General features: G+C 42.6%; 1 protein-coding gene across 1 annotated transcript in view; it reads right to left on the bottom strand.

Annotated features, from left to right (window-relative positions):
- Nucleotides 1–3,687: 3,687 nt before the first annotated feature.
- The window catches only part of LOC115129683 (neuroligin-4, X-linked-like), a 74,908-nt gene continuing 61,122 nt past the window's right edge, over nt 3,688–17,473 (bottom strand). Inside the window, exons 4-6 of the mRNA XM_029660303.2 lie at nt 16,570–16,755; nt 8,883–9,672; nt 3,688–5,811 (exon numbers count right to left, since the gene is read on the bottom strand). Coding sequence (XP_029516163.1) covers nt 4,917–5,811; nt 8,883–9,672; nt 16,570–16,755 — 1,871 coding nt within the window. The 3' untranslated portion in view covers nt 3,688–4,916. The remainder of the gene's footprint in view (nt 5,812–8,882; nt 9,673–16,569; nt 16,756–17,473) is intronic.

Here is a 17,473-nt window from a genome sequence, read left to right as displayed (position 1 = left end):
TTGCAAAAATCTCTGAAGCTGGAGACTCACATCTCCCTCACCAGCTTTAAGCACCAGCTGTCAGAGCATTTTACAGATCACTGCACCTGTACTTAGCCTATCTGTAAACAGCCCATCTATCTACCTACCTCATCCCCATACTGGTATTTATTTATTTATTTTGCTCCTTTGCACCCCAGTATCTCTACCTGCACATTCATCTTCTGCCGATCTACCATTCCAGTGTTTAATTGCTATATTGTAATTACTTCGCCACCATGGCCTATTTATTTCCTTAACTTACCTCATTTGCACACACTGTATATAGACTTTTTGTGCACGTGATAGGCCTATCTGCCATTAACATGGTCATAATGCTTCCTGACAGTGTCATGAAGTGCATTTTCTTAGTCCAGGTAAAATGACACAGGATGGTTGGTCATAATGCTTCATGGCAGTGTCAGAACAAAGAAAAGGAAACTTCTTGGCAGGAAAAAAATAATTGGAATAAATGTGGGTCTTGAAACTGAGCCTCAACTGGCATCTTCATAAAATGAGTCCTCAACTGGCATCTTCATAAAATAGTACCCACAAAACACCAGTCTCAACGTCAACAGTGAAGAGGTGACTCCAGGATGCTGGCTTTCTAGGCAGAGTTCCTCTGTCCAGTGTCTGTGTTCTTTTGCCCATCTTAATATTTTATTTTTATTGGCCAGTTGAGGACTTGTGAGGCATCTGTTTCTCAAACTAGACACTCTAATGTACTTGTCCTCTTGCTCAGTTGTGCACCGGGGCCTCCCAATCCTCTTTCTATTCTGGTTAGAGTAGTACACAGCATTGTACGAGATCGAGATCTTCAGTTCCCTGGCAATTTCTCACATGGAATAGCCTTCATTTATCAGAACAAGAATAGACTGACAAATTTCAGAAGAAATTTCTTTGTTTCTGGCCATTTGAGCCTATAATCGAACCCACAAGTGCTGATGCTCCATATACTCAACTAGTCTAAAGAAGGCCAGTTTGATTGTTTCTTTAATCAGCACAACAGTTTTCAGCTGTGCTAACATAATTGCAAAAGGGTTTTCTAATGATCAATTAGCCTTTTAAAATGATAAAATTGGATTAGCTTACACAATGTGCCATTGGAACACAGGAGTGATGGTTACTGATAATGGGCCTCTGTACACCTACATAAATATTCCATTAAAAATGGATTAAATAGAAAAGGTTTCCAGCTACAATAGTAATTTACAACATTAACAATTTCTACAATGTATTTATGATCATTTTGATGTTATTCTAATGGACAAAAAAATGGCTTTTCTTTAAAAAACAAGGACATTTCTAAGTGACCTCAAACCTTTGAATGGTAGTGTACTTTCAAATGCCTCTCCTGTGAATACGTGCGACATATGCCTAGCTTCTTAAAACGGGACACATTTAATTTTAAAACCAATTGCAATGTTCATTCAAGCTTGATTTATGAATTCAATGATTAGATTTGGGCATTACAAATTAAAAGGTTTTAAATTCAAATGCAATATCCTAATACAAATTCAAAATTATGGAATTATAATTCGATATCCTAATACAAATAGTAAATTGTGGAATTCTATTTAACATCCTAATATAAAATCGACATTATGGAATTCAAATACAATTTTAGTTGGCACTGAAACAGCTCCATATCGCTCTCTCTCTTTCTCTCTGCACAACTGATTTGAAAACTATTGACAAGTACTGAGAATGTGAAAAGAGGACAATATTTTTCTCCAAGCAAAAATCATAAAAACCATTAAAGGGAATTTTCTCTAGGCCATTATCATTACCTTGGCAGCCGGTCAGGTCTTCACCACACACAGATGAGAGTTCCTCTCCACTTAACTGTTCAGCATATATATTGGCTCAGAAGATTTCATATTCATCTATTAGGGTCCTGCCACCTAGGGATGGAATGCAATCAACTGACTTCGATGCAAGAGGTATTTACCTGCATCTTAATTCATGGTTGGAAGAAAAACACCACACACAGCAATATTGTGAAGGGGGTGTAGTAGTAGCAATAGCGGTGTACTAGCGAGCTATAGGCTGGTCACAGTGGGCTTGACTTTATGCCTTCATGGGCCCTTCCCCAATGGTATTGAGTCAGACTCCTCCCTCATTCCTGCCCACTCTTTATTTGGTTCGCTACCTTGTCACCGTGGCGATCGATACCACTCGGTAATGGCTCCTTGGAAGAGCTGAGGGACTTGAATGACAGACAGTGGTGGGACCGAGCTGAGCATGTCCCATGCTGAGCTGCCTGACTCCTGAGCTGAGTGATGGAACGCTGTAGCTGGCTTAATTAACTTCCAGTCGAGTCTGGAGTATTCATGCTCAGTGAACCCCACCCCATTACCCCTAGCATAAACAACCTACCAATTAAGAAGAAGAGCTGTTTGCGCGTCCAAAATGATACCCTACTCACTTTATAGGGCCATAGGGCTCTTCAAAAGTAGTGCACTGTAAAGGGAATAGGGTCCAATTTGGGACGGACACCCTGGTCTACTCTACAGACACACTCCATGCATGATCGTGTGTTTTCACTGGTTGTCTTAAGATACATATTTTAACATGCAGTTTGAGACATAACCAGACTAGACAGATATTGTAGATAATGAAGACAACATATTAAATTATCTTGGCACTTTGGCAAAGTTTTTTTTTGTTGCCTCACAATAACAATTTTCTTTGCCCCCAATCTCTTTCATCAGGGCCTTATACACTGTAGGTCTACAAATGTCAACGAGATTGTATAGAGAGATCTACTTCGCACCAGTAACTGCAAAAAAAAAGATTACAAATGTAGATTTTTCCTTCTGTCAAGTTAGTTTGAAGAGAGATCATTCATTGACCCGTAGGAAGGAAGGAGGGACAGCATTGCACAGCAATTTTACACCATACAGGAAGCAAACCCTTGTATGCAAATACCACTAGAGACCCTGCAAATCCAATGCAGCTACACACTTGGCTATTCAGCTCATAAGTGGGTCTGTTTTTTCTTTCCTCTTCCTGAGCAAAGTGGCAATTTATCAAGTCTGTAAGTCAGTGTTTTTTTTCTTGGCTTGAACTATTTACAAATTCCAATATAACATTTTTAAAGTTTTGGTTGTTAAATTTAAATTGCCAGTGTTGATAAACTCTAAATTGTTAACTTCATGAGGTTCATGAAGAGTGCATCTGCACAAAGTGAATAGGAGTAGAGGACGGAATTGCAACACGATACAGTATATCCATTTATATGGAAATGCATGTCTAAATTGTGTTGGATAAGAAATGAAGGAGTCTTATTCAAAGGCACGTGTTCCAAATCCTGCATATCATCCAACATTTCCTACACAGACTGGCACACACACGTTTAAAAAATGTCCATGAAGCTTTTCTTTAGAAAATACTGTGATATTTTATTAAAAATGCTGCAGAAAATCTTTACACAGGTGTCCAGCCAGAAATATCATCTATCACTGAAGGCAAAACTGCAAACAATATCAGACAAACTAAATCATTTCAAATCCTACGTCAAAACCTGTGGTATCTTGACAGTTGATGGACCAATGGTAAGGATATATCTTTCATTGAATTTACAAATGTAGCATTATTATAAACCTTTTTATATGGACTTGCTTTCGTTTTTTTCTGTAATAGGATGCGGAACGGAAATAATTTGGGTTAATGTTGACTTTTTATTATTATTAATAATATCATTTATTATTATTTACATTCATTCACTTGTGTTGTAGTAACCCAACATATCAAAAGCCTGGCACAATACTTTACATATTGCTAGCATATGACAATTTGAAATATCTAACATATACTTCGTTACAAACATATTCAACTAATATTCATACCAAAATCCACTGCCTTTTTTTCCTAAGTAATACATTGCTGGTCACATTTGAAGCTCAGACAGTGGTGAGATTGCCGCTAGACATAAATAGCCTACAAACAAAATGATTAAAAGCAGAACAAGTCGAATTCGGGTGACAAAACATGGACTCACGCTATCGAACCTCATTTTGAGACAGAATCAGAATTCTGTCTGAAAATGTAGATTATAAAGCAGTTCCCGGACATGCGTTGTGTCAGAAATGGATACGAAGGACACACAGGACAATGTCATGGTTGTGTAGACGATGCACAGTATGCTCCCAAAATGGATAGTGTTTGCACTTTTTTATCTGCTGGCTGTGAAAACAATGAAACACAGATTTTAATACAAAAACAATGGATAATGACTGATACTGTTTATTTACATGCACCTCAACAGAAAGAACACGCTTGGAAAAGCCATAGTTAAACTCAAACAACAATAGAAGCTCTTTAAATGTCTATTTTTTTTGTTTATTTTTACTCACAACTATATACTGTTTTTTTTTTTTTTACAAAGTTTTCATAAATACATGTCAGGCTGGGGGGAGTTTTAAATTCAGTGCCCATGACTAGTCTGTCACACTTTACCAATGCAGTAGAGTGGTAATTCAATGTACAATTGTGTGTTGTTGTCCTATGATGTACTTGATGGCACAAGAAGGTTTTGGAGTAATCCTTATCATCACTGTAACCCTTCATGTTTCGTATTGTCTATTCAAGCATTCTACAGCAGATTATTTCACTTGTCTTCAGGTGTTGCTCTTTTGGTAAAACTCTCTTCGATTCATTCGAGAAGCTTCACTCCGAAAACGGCGTTACTATGGTAACAGTCACTTTTCAAACACGTCATTAGAAGTTCATATTTGACTTTGATATATACTGTTCAAGAAGGCATGGTAGCAAAATAACATCTCGTCCACTGAGACGAGTTCGGTGTGAAACACAGTCAGTCACTCTGCTCTCTTTCCTTAGTGTTTGTCCAACATAGGCCAGGCAACATGGACGTTTGACTTCTCCACAAAGAGCTATACCCTGGTGGTGGAGTGTCCATGGGGCAGGTTGGTACTGTTCTGACTGCCGCCAAACGTGTTGAAGTTGTGAAGCGGCTGCATGGCGGCCAGCGAGTTGGGGATCATGGTTATGGTGCTGGGCGTCATGAGGGGGATGTCGTCTGGCGACCTACGCAGCGTGAGGGTGTAGTCGGGCGGGCAGGTGAGGCGCAGTGTGTCGTGGGCCTGGAGCGACTCACACTCGTGGTGGTGCTCGTGATCCATCTGCTGCTGCTGCTTCATCTGCAGGGACATCAGCTCCTCGCTCTGCAGGTGGGCGATGTCATTGGCGTTGGCCACCGCGTTGGCCGGCCCGGCGGAGATACGCTGTGGGCTTGGCCCGCGCCGGTTTGACTCGTGGCGCCGCTTGTCCTTCTTGTAGTAGAGCGCGGCGAACGCCAGGATGTTGAGGAAGAGCAGCGAGGCTCCCACGGCGATGGTGACGCTCAGCTCCGTGGAATAGTCCCGTTTAGTCTCGATAACCACGGCTGATTCGTCGGTGAGGTCCTCACCTTTCCGCTGGTCGGTGGTCTGCTTGGTGTTAGCGGAGGGAACCCCAGGGTGGCGGGTGGTAGAAGGCCGATTCCCCGGGAAACGCTTGGTGTAAGGAAACGGGGTGGTGTCCTGCGGCGGTATCTTGGTCGTTGTGGATACATATTGGAACAACTCATTTATGTTGTGGAGGTGTGGAACTAGTTCCAGCCAGAAGGCTACCTTAGTGGCCCGGTAGTGGTCCCTGACCCTGGGTTTCAGGCCAATGTGCAGGTAGAGCTGGTCCTTGGGGTTGTACTTCGACCAGGCAACCTCTTCAAAGCGGTTGGGTTTTGTATGGATGAACTTGGTGTCCTGAGGAACGGGCTGGTTTGGATCTCTGAAATAGAGAAGATAAAAAAACATGAGTCATTGTGAAATTATTATACAATTGTCCTTTCCAGGACAGTGTTCTACAAAATGTTTTAAAAAATATAGAAAAAAAGGACAGCATTCTGAATAATGGCCACCTAAGCATTATTTTATCTCTACGCTTGTGAAGTCAATGCTTGTGAAATTGAAAATTATTGACCCAGAATATTAAAATATACTAGAAAGACATGTTATGTTATATTCCTCCCAAGTGAGTCAATGTGGTCATTATTACCTCTGTAATATATATATATTTTTTCTTTAAGCCCACTGAAGGGAATCTTCATTAAAGTAAAAAGAAGATGAAGTCACAAATGGCCACTAAAACTACCCATTAGGTTCACTTTAGAGCTGAGTCATCCTACTGTACAGTTACAAGACTCATATAATTGATTAATGCAAAGCATATCCTGTGCCCCCATGTTTAACGTTCATAACAAACACCTCTGTTATTCATAGAACAAATCTGCAATAGTATGAAATGTCCCAATATCCTAGATCATGTTAACATTTCACTGTAGCATAGCCTTTTTATTCTCCCATTGACATTTTAAAGTAGATATTATAGTGGACTGCCTCAGAGTTGGAATCGAGCAACTTTCCTGTGACATTGTGACTGTGATTTCATTAACTTTCAAAGGGAGGCAGAGTCGAGACGACAACCTTGGAGCCTGATACTGTTGAGTGAGTGGAAGCGTAAAAGGAATGGAATGGGAAGGGGGAATGTCCAGCTGAATGCTGAACAGAAAAAAAAGGCCTTATCTTGAGTCATACACTGCACTCAGGCACCAGGGGACACTCGGGACCCATCAGACCATTCAAGATGACCTCGGATGCAGACCTGGGTTCAAATACTATTTGAGATCATCTAAAATACTTTAGCTGGGTTTGATTTTCCTTGCCTGATCCAATAAAACTGATTGGTTAGGAGGAAAACAGCAACCCCCCCACCTGGCACTCCAGGCAGACTAGAGCCAATGCTAAAATACATTTGATAGACATCAAAATAGGTATGTACCCAGAGGTCTTGCTCTGCTTACGAAACGAGCTCTTCGAGTACAGAGAGAATGGGAGACTGGGAGAAGGCTGCTTTTATCACAGCTCCAGCCGTCCCATCAGGTGGCCTACTAGATAACAGTGGTCTCAGGGGATCAGGATACATTTAACTGGCTAATCCAGCATGACAGTATCTCCGGCTGATGGATCACTGTTTAATCCCGTCCTTACCGATCACAGCAGGATCTAAGTATGTCATTCATTTGTAAATGGAAGGATGGACAGAGAGAGAAAAAATAGGAAATTATGTCTGTGCATCCCTGGAGAGTAGGATTCAATTAGATCTGATTCAATATGCTATTATTCAATACAAAGCTAATCTTGTGACATTTTGCTATGTCATTCTATTCGAGATAACTTGTATATTTGTTTGCATCACTCTGAACGTCATGGGCCACATGCACTATTCCACAATTGCAAAGACGTTTCCAAAATGGGTATATTGCTCGCAGTACTTTGTGTCAAACCCTAGTGCCTTGCTGAATATTACACTACAGTCTTTGTTAGTAACATCTTCCCATTGACATGTTTTACACTGTCAAAATGTCACCTCTTGGTAAATTAAGCTAATCTTCCTGAAATGGATTCAGTGACTGCCTAGCAATAGCTACATACATAGTGTATGTGCATATGTTCCAGCTAGCATGTGAATCCCAGTACAATATCACTTAAGCCCTAATAGTAGCGTATGGAAGCGTCTGCTGTAACAATATGCAGACACCAAAGACTTGGAATAAAGACAACGCTCCAGGCAACCCATGCCCATCGGACTGATAAATACTTAGCAAGCTATTCACATGTATCTCAGAAGGTCCATAAAACATATGCTTTCACCATGCTGTCAGTCTGTTTTGTGTGATAACAGAAGTACATTCAGATGGAGGGCTAGTCTACACCTCCTAAGAGACTTCGTCGTTGCAGGTTTATGGAAATAGCAAAGTCATAGATATAAATAAACCTGCATGTCGGTCTACCCAGCCTCTGCTTTTTCGCCAGAGGCTGATGGCTTGCACATACTACTTACATGTATGGCAAGCTCAGAAGCTCACAAATGTATCCAATCCTATCTCCCTCTGTTTGACACAAAGCCTCTCTTTGCAGGTGAAATAAAACATCTGCTTTTCCAGTCTGCCATGTGTTCCCAGCTGTCTTCATTTTTAGTTGACTATAGCCTGCATGTGCAGTGTATACTAAGAAACACGCACGGATACACATACACACAAGCCTCACTCATTGTTCAGTCCTCTATCCACTACGAATGGGAAGAAGGCTTCCCTGTGTATTGTACTCTATTCTATTTTGTACATCACCCCATTTCAAAGCACTGAGATGAGTAGTTAATGATATGCCTCTCTCCGAATCCCCTGTCTGTTGTTGGGAGCCGTTTTTCTGGAAAACCCTCAATCGAGCGAGGAAATTGAGGATCGCAACGGGAGTGTTTGCCTGCATTTGGAGAGACTCTTCTGAAAAACGGACACTCTCGAATGACATGAATTTGCTTTGGGTTCCTGCTTTGTTTGAAGCAGCACTATGGGAAAGCAAAAAGCACTCGGAGTAAAAGAGCCTCCCCGTGTCAATAACGTTGCCAATCTATCCCCTGCTGAACTGGGATCAGTTGGACGCTAGCCAAGCCGGAGAGCTGGGGGAGGGAATGGTACAGCCTATGAAGCTGTTCAAGAATTTATTTATTCACCTTAAAATTAAATTTTCAGTGTGACTGGGTCGCAAACATCCTGCTACCTGGCTAATCCCAGGGTTCAGGAAACAAAGACGTGATCCAAATATCAAATGATATCTGCAAACGGCAAAGCCTTAATGAAAACCAAAGCCTCTATAAGACTTGTAGGAGCACTGATTTGTTCAGTTTAGTTGAAGCTATGCTCCCATAACTTTCTACGTGTCTTCTCGATCCACGACGGACATTTATCCACTTCAAATAAACAATCTGACAGACAGTAGTAAAAACAGAATTGGACAACCTACCCTGTCTTGGCGAAGTTAGTCCAGTAAGTCATAACAACCGCGCTGAGCATGACGTCGTTCTTGGAAAAGTTGCAGTTGAACAGGTCCGTGGGTCCGATCATCGGGATCCCGAACACATAGGGCACCTCGTCCCCATGTGCCGAGTCAGCCCAGCTAGGCTTCATGTCACTCTGGCAGTGGTGGTAGAAGGCGTAAAAATACGTTGGCGAACCATACTGGGCATGGAGGTCCGCTGTGGCTACGGCCGGCGCCACCCACTGGTGGTCGGTGAAGAGTGCGACTAACGTCTTCCTCCTTGTCTCGGGGTTCTCCTTGTCGGCCCAGTCAGTGTACATGAACTTAATGGTCTCCCTTAGTGTGTCCTTGCCCTCCGGGTAGCCGTAGAGGTGATCCACAAAGTCCGACACGGCAAAGTCAAAGTCGTTGGCCGAGACGCCGTCCTCGCTGTCCACGCTGCCCTCCACAAACTTGAACCCTTCACCTTGGTTGACCCCCAGCATGATGTCGTAGTTGAGGAACTCGCCCTGCTCCATGAGGATCTGGGGGTCGTCCGGGATGACATCGCCGTCGATGACGGGGCCGAAGGCGATGTGGTACTTTGCGGGTAAGATGTTCTGTTCGATCAGCTCCTTGTAGTTCTTGCTCTGGAGGCACTCCACCAGGTCGATGGTGTCCAGCATGTTGCAGCCCACCTTCTCAGCCAGCATCCGTGTGTACTTGGCAGGCTGGTAGTTAACTGCCCAGCTGGACAGAGCTGTACCACTCTGGATGATTGCTTTCTGGAAGAGATCTGAAAGAGAGAAAACTGATGTTAGACAAAACAAATCTCACACATGGTGTTTGGTGTTTTTCACAAATGTAAAACATTTTTTTGCAATAAAACTACTCAAAGAAAATACACAGACCTGGAACAGCCACATTGGTATTTACTCAGTATATAAATAATTTGTATTTTCTGTTTTGTTTATGGTAGGTATGTGTATACAGTGCGGCAGAAAAGTATTTAGTCATCCACCAATTGTGCAAGTTCTCCCACTTAAAAAGATGAGAGAGGCCTGTAATTTTCATCATAGGTACACTTCAACTATGACAGACGAAATGAGGGGGAATAAAATCCAGAAAATCACATTGTAGGATTTTTAAAGAATTTATTTGCAAATTATGGTGGAAAATAAGTATTTGATCAATAACAAAAGTTTATCTTTGTTATATACCCTTTGTTGGCAATGACAGAGGTCAAACGTTTTCTGTAAGTCTTCATAAGGCTTTCACACACTGTTGCTGGTATTTTGGCCCATTCCTCCATGTAGATCTCCTCTAGAGCAGTGATGTTTTGGGGCTGTTGCTGGGCAACACGGACTTTCAACTCCCTCCAAAGATTTTCTATGCAATTGAGATCTGGAGACTGGCTAGGCCACTCCAGGACCTTGAAATGCTTCTTACGAAGCCACTCCTTCGTTGCCCGGGCGGTGTGTTTGGGATCATTGTCATGCTGAAAGATCCAGCCACGTTTCATCTTCAATGCCCTTGCTGATGGAAGGAGGTTTTCACTCAAAATCTCACGATACATGGCCCCATTCATTCTTTCCTTTACACGGATCAGTCGTCCTGGTCCCTTTGCAGAAAAACAGCCCCAAAGCATGATGTTTCCACCCCCATGCTTCACAGTAGGTATGGTGTTCTTTGGATGCAACTCCGCATTCTTTGTCCTTCAAACACGACGAGTTGAGTTTTTACCAAAAAGTCATATTTTGGTTTCATCTGACCATATGACATTCTCCCAATCTTCTTCTGGATCATCCAAATGCTCTCTAGCAAACTTCAGACGGGTTTGGACATGTACTGGCTTAAGAGATATTGCGTGGAGCCCCAGATCGAGGGAGAGTATTAGTGGTCTTGTATGTCTTCCATTTCCTAAAAATTGCTCCCACAGTTGATTTCTTCAAACCAAGCTGCTTACCTATTGCAGATTCAGTCTTCCCAGCCTGGTGCAGGTCTACAATTTAGTTTCTGGTGTCCTTTTGACAGCTCTTTGGTCTTGGCCATAGTGAAGTTTGGAGTGTGACTGTTTGAGGTTGTGGACAGGTGTCTTTTATACTGATAACAAGTTCAAATTTGTGCCATTAATACAGGTAACGAGTGGAGGATAGAGGAGCCTCTTAAAGAAGAAGTTACAGGTCTGTGAGAGCCAGAAATCTTGCTTGTTTGTAGGTGACCAAATACTTATTTTCCACCATAATTTGCAAATAAATTCATAAAAAATCCTACAATGTGATTTTCTGGATTTTTTTTCTCCTTTTGTCTGTCATAGTTGAAGTGTACCTATGATGAAAATTACAGGCCTCTCATCTTTTTAAGTGGGAGAACTTGCACAATTGGTGGCTGACTAAATACTTTTTTGCCCCACTGTATGAGATGAGTAATGTAGGGTATGTAAACATAAAAGTGGCATAGTTTGAAGTGGCTAGTGATACATGTATTACTGGATAAGAGCGTCTGCTAAATGACTTAAATGTAAATGTTAAATGTACATAAGGATGGCAAGATGCAGTAGATGATATAGAGTACAGTATAGTATACATATACATATGAGATGAGTAATGTAGGATATGTAAACATTATATTAAGTGGCATTGTTGCTGCTGCTGCGCATTCTTCACAATGCTGTCTGTGTGGGTGGACCAATTCAGTCTGTCCGTGATGGGTACGCCGAGGAACTTAAAACTTACTACCCTCTCCAATACTGTCCCATCGATGTGGATAGGGGGGTGCTCCCTCTGCTGTTTCCTGAAGTCCACAATCATCTCCTTTGTTTTGTTGACGTTGAGTGTGAGGTTATTTTCCTGACACCACACTCCGAAGGCCCTCACCTCCTCCCTGTAGGCCGTCTCGTCGTTATTGGTAATCAAGCCTACCACTGTAGTGTCGTCTGCAAACTTGATGATTGAGTTGGAGGCGTGCATGGCCACGCAGTCGTGGGTGAACAGGGAGTACAGGAGAGGGCTCAGAACGCACCCTTGTGGGGCCCCAGTGTTGAGGATCAGCGGGGTGGAGATGTTGTTACCTACCCTCACCACCTGGGGGCGGCCCGTCAGGAAGTCCAGTACCCAGTTGCACAGGGCGGGGTCGAGACCCAGGGTCCCCTGTTAAATGCTGAGCTGTAGTCAATGAACAGCATTCTCACATAGGTATTCCTATTGTCCAGATGGGTTAGGGCAGTGTGCAGTGTGGTTGCGACTGCATCGTCTGTGGACCTATTGGAGCGGTAAGCAAATTGGAGTGGGTTTAGGGTGTCAGGTAGGGTGGAGGTGACTAGTCTCTCAAAGCACTTCATGATGACGGAAGTGAGTGCTACGGGGCGGTAGTCATTTAGCTCAGTTACCTTAGATTTCTTGGGAACAGGAACAATGGTGCCCCTCTTGAAGCATGTGGGAACAGCAGACTGGGATAAGGATTGATTGAAAATGTCCGTAAACGCACCAGCCAGCTGGTCTGCGTATGCTCTCTGCGAGAGTTAACACGTTTAAATGTTTTACTCACGTCAGCTGCAGTGAAGAAGAGTCCGCAGGTTTTGGTAGTGGGCTGTGTCAGTGGCACTGTATTGTCCTCAAAGCGAGCAAAGAAGTTATTTAGTCTGTCTGGGAGCAAGACATACTGATCCGCGATGGGGCTGGTTTTCTTTAAGTAATCCGTGATTGACTGTAGACCCTGCCACATACCTCTTGTGTCTGAGCCGTTGAATTGCAACTCTACTTTGTCTCTATACTGACGCTTAGCTTGTTTGATTGCCTTGCGGAGGGAATAGCTACACTGTTTGTATTCGGTCATGTTTCCGGTCACCTTGCCCTGGTTAAAAGCAGTGGTTTGCGCTTTCAGTTTCGCGCGAATGCTGCCATCAATCCACGGTTCCTGGTTTGGGAATATTTTAATAGTTGCTGTGGGTATGACATCGCTGATGCACTTTCTAATGAACTCGCTCACCAAATCAGCGTATTCATCAATGTTGTTGTTGGACGCAATGCGGAACATATCCCAATCCACGTGATTGAAGCAGTCTTGAAGCGTTGAATCAGATTGGTCGGACCAGCATTGAACAGACCTAAGTGGCGGAGCTTCTTGTTTTAGTTTCTGTCTGTAGGCTGGAAGCAACAAAATGGAGCCGTGGTCAGCTTTTCCGAAAGGAGGGCGGGGGAGGGCCTTATATACGTTGCGGAAGTTAGAATAACAATGATCTAGGGTTTTACCAGTCCTGGTTGCACAATCGATATGCTGATAGATTTTAGGGAGTCTTCATTTCAGATTAGCCTTGCTAATCTCCCCAGCTACAATGAATGCAGCCTCAGGATATGTGGTTTCCAGTTCACATGGAGACAAATATAGTTCGTTCAGGGCCATCGATGTGTCTGCTTGGGAGGGAATATATACGGCTGTGATTATAATCAAAGAGAATTCCCTTGGTAGATAATGCGGTCGACATTTGATTGTGAGGAATTCTAAGTCAGGTGAACAGAAGGACTTGAGTTCCTGTATGTTGTTATGATCACACCACGTCTCGTTAATCATAAGGCATACCACCCCGCCCCTCTTCTTAACAGAAATATGCTTGTTTCTGTCGGCGCGATGCGTGAAGAAACTAGCTGGCTGCACCGACCCCGATAGCGTCTCTCGAGTGAGCCATGTTTCCGTGAAGCAAAGAACGTTACAGTCTTTGATGTCTCTCTGGAATGCTACCCTTGCTCTGATTTCATCAACCTTGTTGTCAAGAGACTGGACGTTGGCGAGTAGTATGCTAGGGAGTGAGTGCGCGATGTGCCCGTCTCCAGAGCCTGACCAGAAGACCGCTTCATTTGCCCCTTTTACGGCGACGTTGTTTAGGTTCGCCGGCTGGTCGTAATGATGGTGAGTTGACGTTGCTCTTATATTCAGTAGTTCCTCCCGACTATGTAATGAAACCTAAGATTACCTGGGGTACCAATGTGAGAAATAACACGTAAAAAAAAACAAAATACTGCATAGTTTCCTAGGAACACGAAGCGAGGCGGTCATCTCTGTCGGCACGGAAGTTATGGTCAGACATAGATACATGTTTACTGCATATCCTCCGGTACTGACAAAATATGCAGCAAAAGGATGATTAAGGACATGGACAGGGACACCACATCTTGTCAACGCTGGTCATAATAAATGAATCAGACTGAAAATAAAAGACACATTGGTTTATTCTGAAATGAGGCCTCGGGCCAATTATTCATCCTGAATTCTGTTGGAGCTGCATGTAGTTTCACGGTCTGTCTACCACTGCCACTCTGCAAATAGGCCACAACGCACTACGAACACTTCTTGTATGTTACATTTTTCCCCCAGTTCTACTTTCTCAGTTCTATTTATATCCTTTTGATGGTGACTCAACAAGGACGACTTGAAAAGTATGTTTCCGAGCCGCAGAAGACGAAGTCTCCCTCAAGGCCTAGTTAGCAACAGAGGTTTATTTAGCCCCCCCCCTCCCCCCCTTTCCTCTGGTTAAAGAATATCAGTTAAAGCCTGACTCACCAGAAGTTAATTTAAATATGTTGCATCTGCCTCCTGTGTTTACCTCATTCTGCTTGCTGAGGCGTGCCGGTGGAGCCGTGAAACAGAAACATATCATGTCCGCCAAAGGGAGCAGCGATGAGGGGCTACGGCTCCCATACCACCTGGGTCTGGCTAAAGGGAGTGATGCAGGGACATAGCTGCCTGACTAACAACAGCCCTAGCAAATCCAATTCCATCACAACACCAAATGTTTGGCCTAGTGTGAGTGATGGAACCAGGCTGGCGGATGTTAAAGAAATAATCAACTCAAAACCTCTCTTGTCCCTTTTAGCCCAGTAGTGGTCTCTCCTTAAAGGAATCAATTGTTTCTTTAGTCCACTTTTGATACAGTCCCAAAAACCTACTCATGCAAGGGTTTTTATTTTGACTATTTTCTACATTGTAGAATAACAATGAAGATAATCACAACTATGAAATAACACATATGGAATCATGTAGTAACCAAAAAAGTATTAAACAAATCAAAATATATTTTATATTTGAGAGTCTTCAATGTAGCCAGAACTATAACTAATTAAACTCTACCCTGTTTTACAATATCTGATTAATAATGTTAGTTCCTGTAGCCTCCCGGGTGGCGCAGTGGTTAAGGCCAGCTGTGCCACCAGAATCTGGGTTCGCGCCCAGGCGTTGTAGCGATGAGACAAGATAGTAGCTACTAAGCAAATGGATACCATGAAATTGGGGAGAAAATGGGGTACAATTCTAAAAAAAGTACAAATAAATAATAATAATAATAATAATAATGTTAGTTATTAATAATATTAATAATAATGTTAGTTCCTAAGAAAGAGGTTATGTAGCATGGGTAAGTGGAAATGATAACCATTGTGGAAGAATGGTGTGTGTGTGTCTAAAGTAAGCAAAGAGTATCATTAACCTATGTTTGAACCGACTCAGCTATAACTCTGTGGTGATCAAATAAGACAGCGAGAGCCCCTCCAGGTTTTCCTAAGCAGAGGATTTATGTTTTTTTAGCAGCAGCGGACATGGAGAGAAATTAAAGTCCATTGACGAGTGCAAGACATGTCCATTTCCTGCCGTAACTGATATTGATTTATATTGACGGAAATAAAGCCTGAAGTTGCGAGATGTGCCGAGTTAAGATCCATCTGGGGCTTTGCCCTATGGAGACTGAGTAGGTAATGCTGTTTTCACAGTCATTTACTCAAATAGCTCCTGGTGAGATTCAGCTGCAGAGAAAGAGAGCGAGAAAGTACAGCTAGCTATTCAATTGTCTATCTCCGTTTGCGTCCCAAATGTCATCATATTCCCTATATAGTGCACTACTTTTGACCACTATAGGGAATATGATACCATTTGGGACGCTGACTTTGTTTGCCTCTCTGCAATGTGCTGTGCACTGGGCTGAGGAGAACAACAATGACACTTAATGATACACATTTCTAGGATACTATTTTCTAATGATCTTTTTTTTAAACAGCGAGATGTAAACGTACTGTAATGTTACGGCGGTGAGCCCTTCTAATATTCTTGATATCCACCGAACACTTTTCTCTGGCTGGTCGCACAAATATCTAGTGACTGAGGTAGGCAATATTGTACACTTGAGTGAACATGTGAACACACTCTAGTTGTTATCTCTGCTATGTGGCCATCAAATGTGACGCCGCGTTCTCTGAACAGTCAGGATGGTGCATCCTGACTGCTAAAATAACGCATAGGTTTGCGTCCCAAATGGAACTGTTTCCCCTATGTAATGCAGTATGTTTGATCAGGCGCCATGTAGGGAATAGGGTGCCATTTGGGACACACAAATACCCTCCCAGCGAGAGAGATATTCCTGTTTGAAACAAAATCCCTCTGTAGATATCTATCAAATAAAGCAATACATATAATAAAACATGTTGGCACGGGTATTTATTTAATTACCATAATCTAAAATGATTACTGAAGTTCATATGACCATATGACGTGAATTAATAAGCATTCAGTCCAGCGTATAAATCTCACAGTGGACGCCGAGAATCATTCATTTTCTGATTCATAAGTCACTGACTTATATAAAAAAAATAGTATATCATCTCAATGATTTCCAAGGAGGTAAGGGAATATTTTTGGGGACCATACATACCTTCTGAGTAGTGAGAGAGCGTGAGCAAGCTAACACACGATGCCCCTGCACCAGAGCCGAAGATTGTCACTCTCTTTGGATCTCCTTTGAAGGCCTGAATGTTCTCTTTGATCCACCTCAGGGCTTGGATCTGGTCCAGCAGTCCATAGTTCCCCTTGGCTGCCTGGTCCCCTGTGCTTAGGAAGCCTGTGTGAACAACAAGAGACGGGAACAAACTCATTGATCACCTCCTTCTTGATCTCCCTCTAAGAAACAGCTTGTCATTGAAACAGAGGGGAGACAGAGGGACAATTCCTATTGGACAATATTCTGTACCTGGTGGTGATTTACAAATGTATCATAAAGCAAATTAAATAAATAAAGCATAAAGTGTAAATGCAATGACATTGAATTTAAATGAATACATTATTGCACCTGCTAACACTTTTCATTGTAGATATTGTCGTCTTTGGGAACATGGGACAAGGAAACACAGTACAGTTAGAGTCACACACAAAGAACAGCACTTACATCGCTAGGGGGTGTCTCACTACATACAGTAATAGCCCGTCTTAGACTATATTTATCACCACAACGAATGGAGGCAAATGTGACTGCATGTGAATACATTGAAGTTCCAACGATCAGTGAAATAATGGATGACCCCCCCCCCCCCCCCCCCCCCGGGGATAAATGTCCTGCACAACACAACACAAAGGGAATTACCTGGCATTCTCAAGGAACCCTTCTTATAGAACCAATTGTTACCGTTCTATAAGAATTTAAGCACTCAGCGAGTCAGCAACACCCGTGTGCTTCTAGTCTTATTATCCAGTCAAATAGCAAAACTCTTCAGTAGGTCACAGTGGTTCCTAATGACCTGGGAATCATCCCTTGCTGTTTAGATCAAGAGAATAATGTAGGA

Source organism: Oncorhynchus nerka, linkage group LG5 (assembly GCF_034236695.1).
Source record: "Oncorhynchus nerka isolate Pitt River linkage group LG5, Oner_Uvic_2.0, whole genome shotgun sequence".
Taxonomy (NCBI): domain Eukaryota; kingdom Metazoa; phylum Chordata; class Actinopteri; order Salmoniformes; family Salmonidae; genus Oncorhynchus; species Oncorhynchus nerka.
The sequence above is the reverse complement of the archived record's forward strand: the minus strand, read 5'-3'. Positions and strand labels throughout refer to the sequence as shown.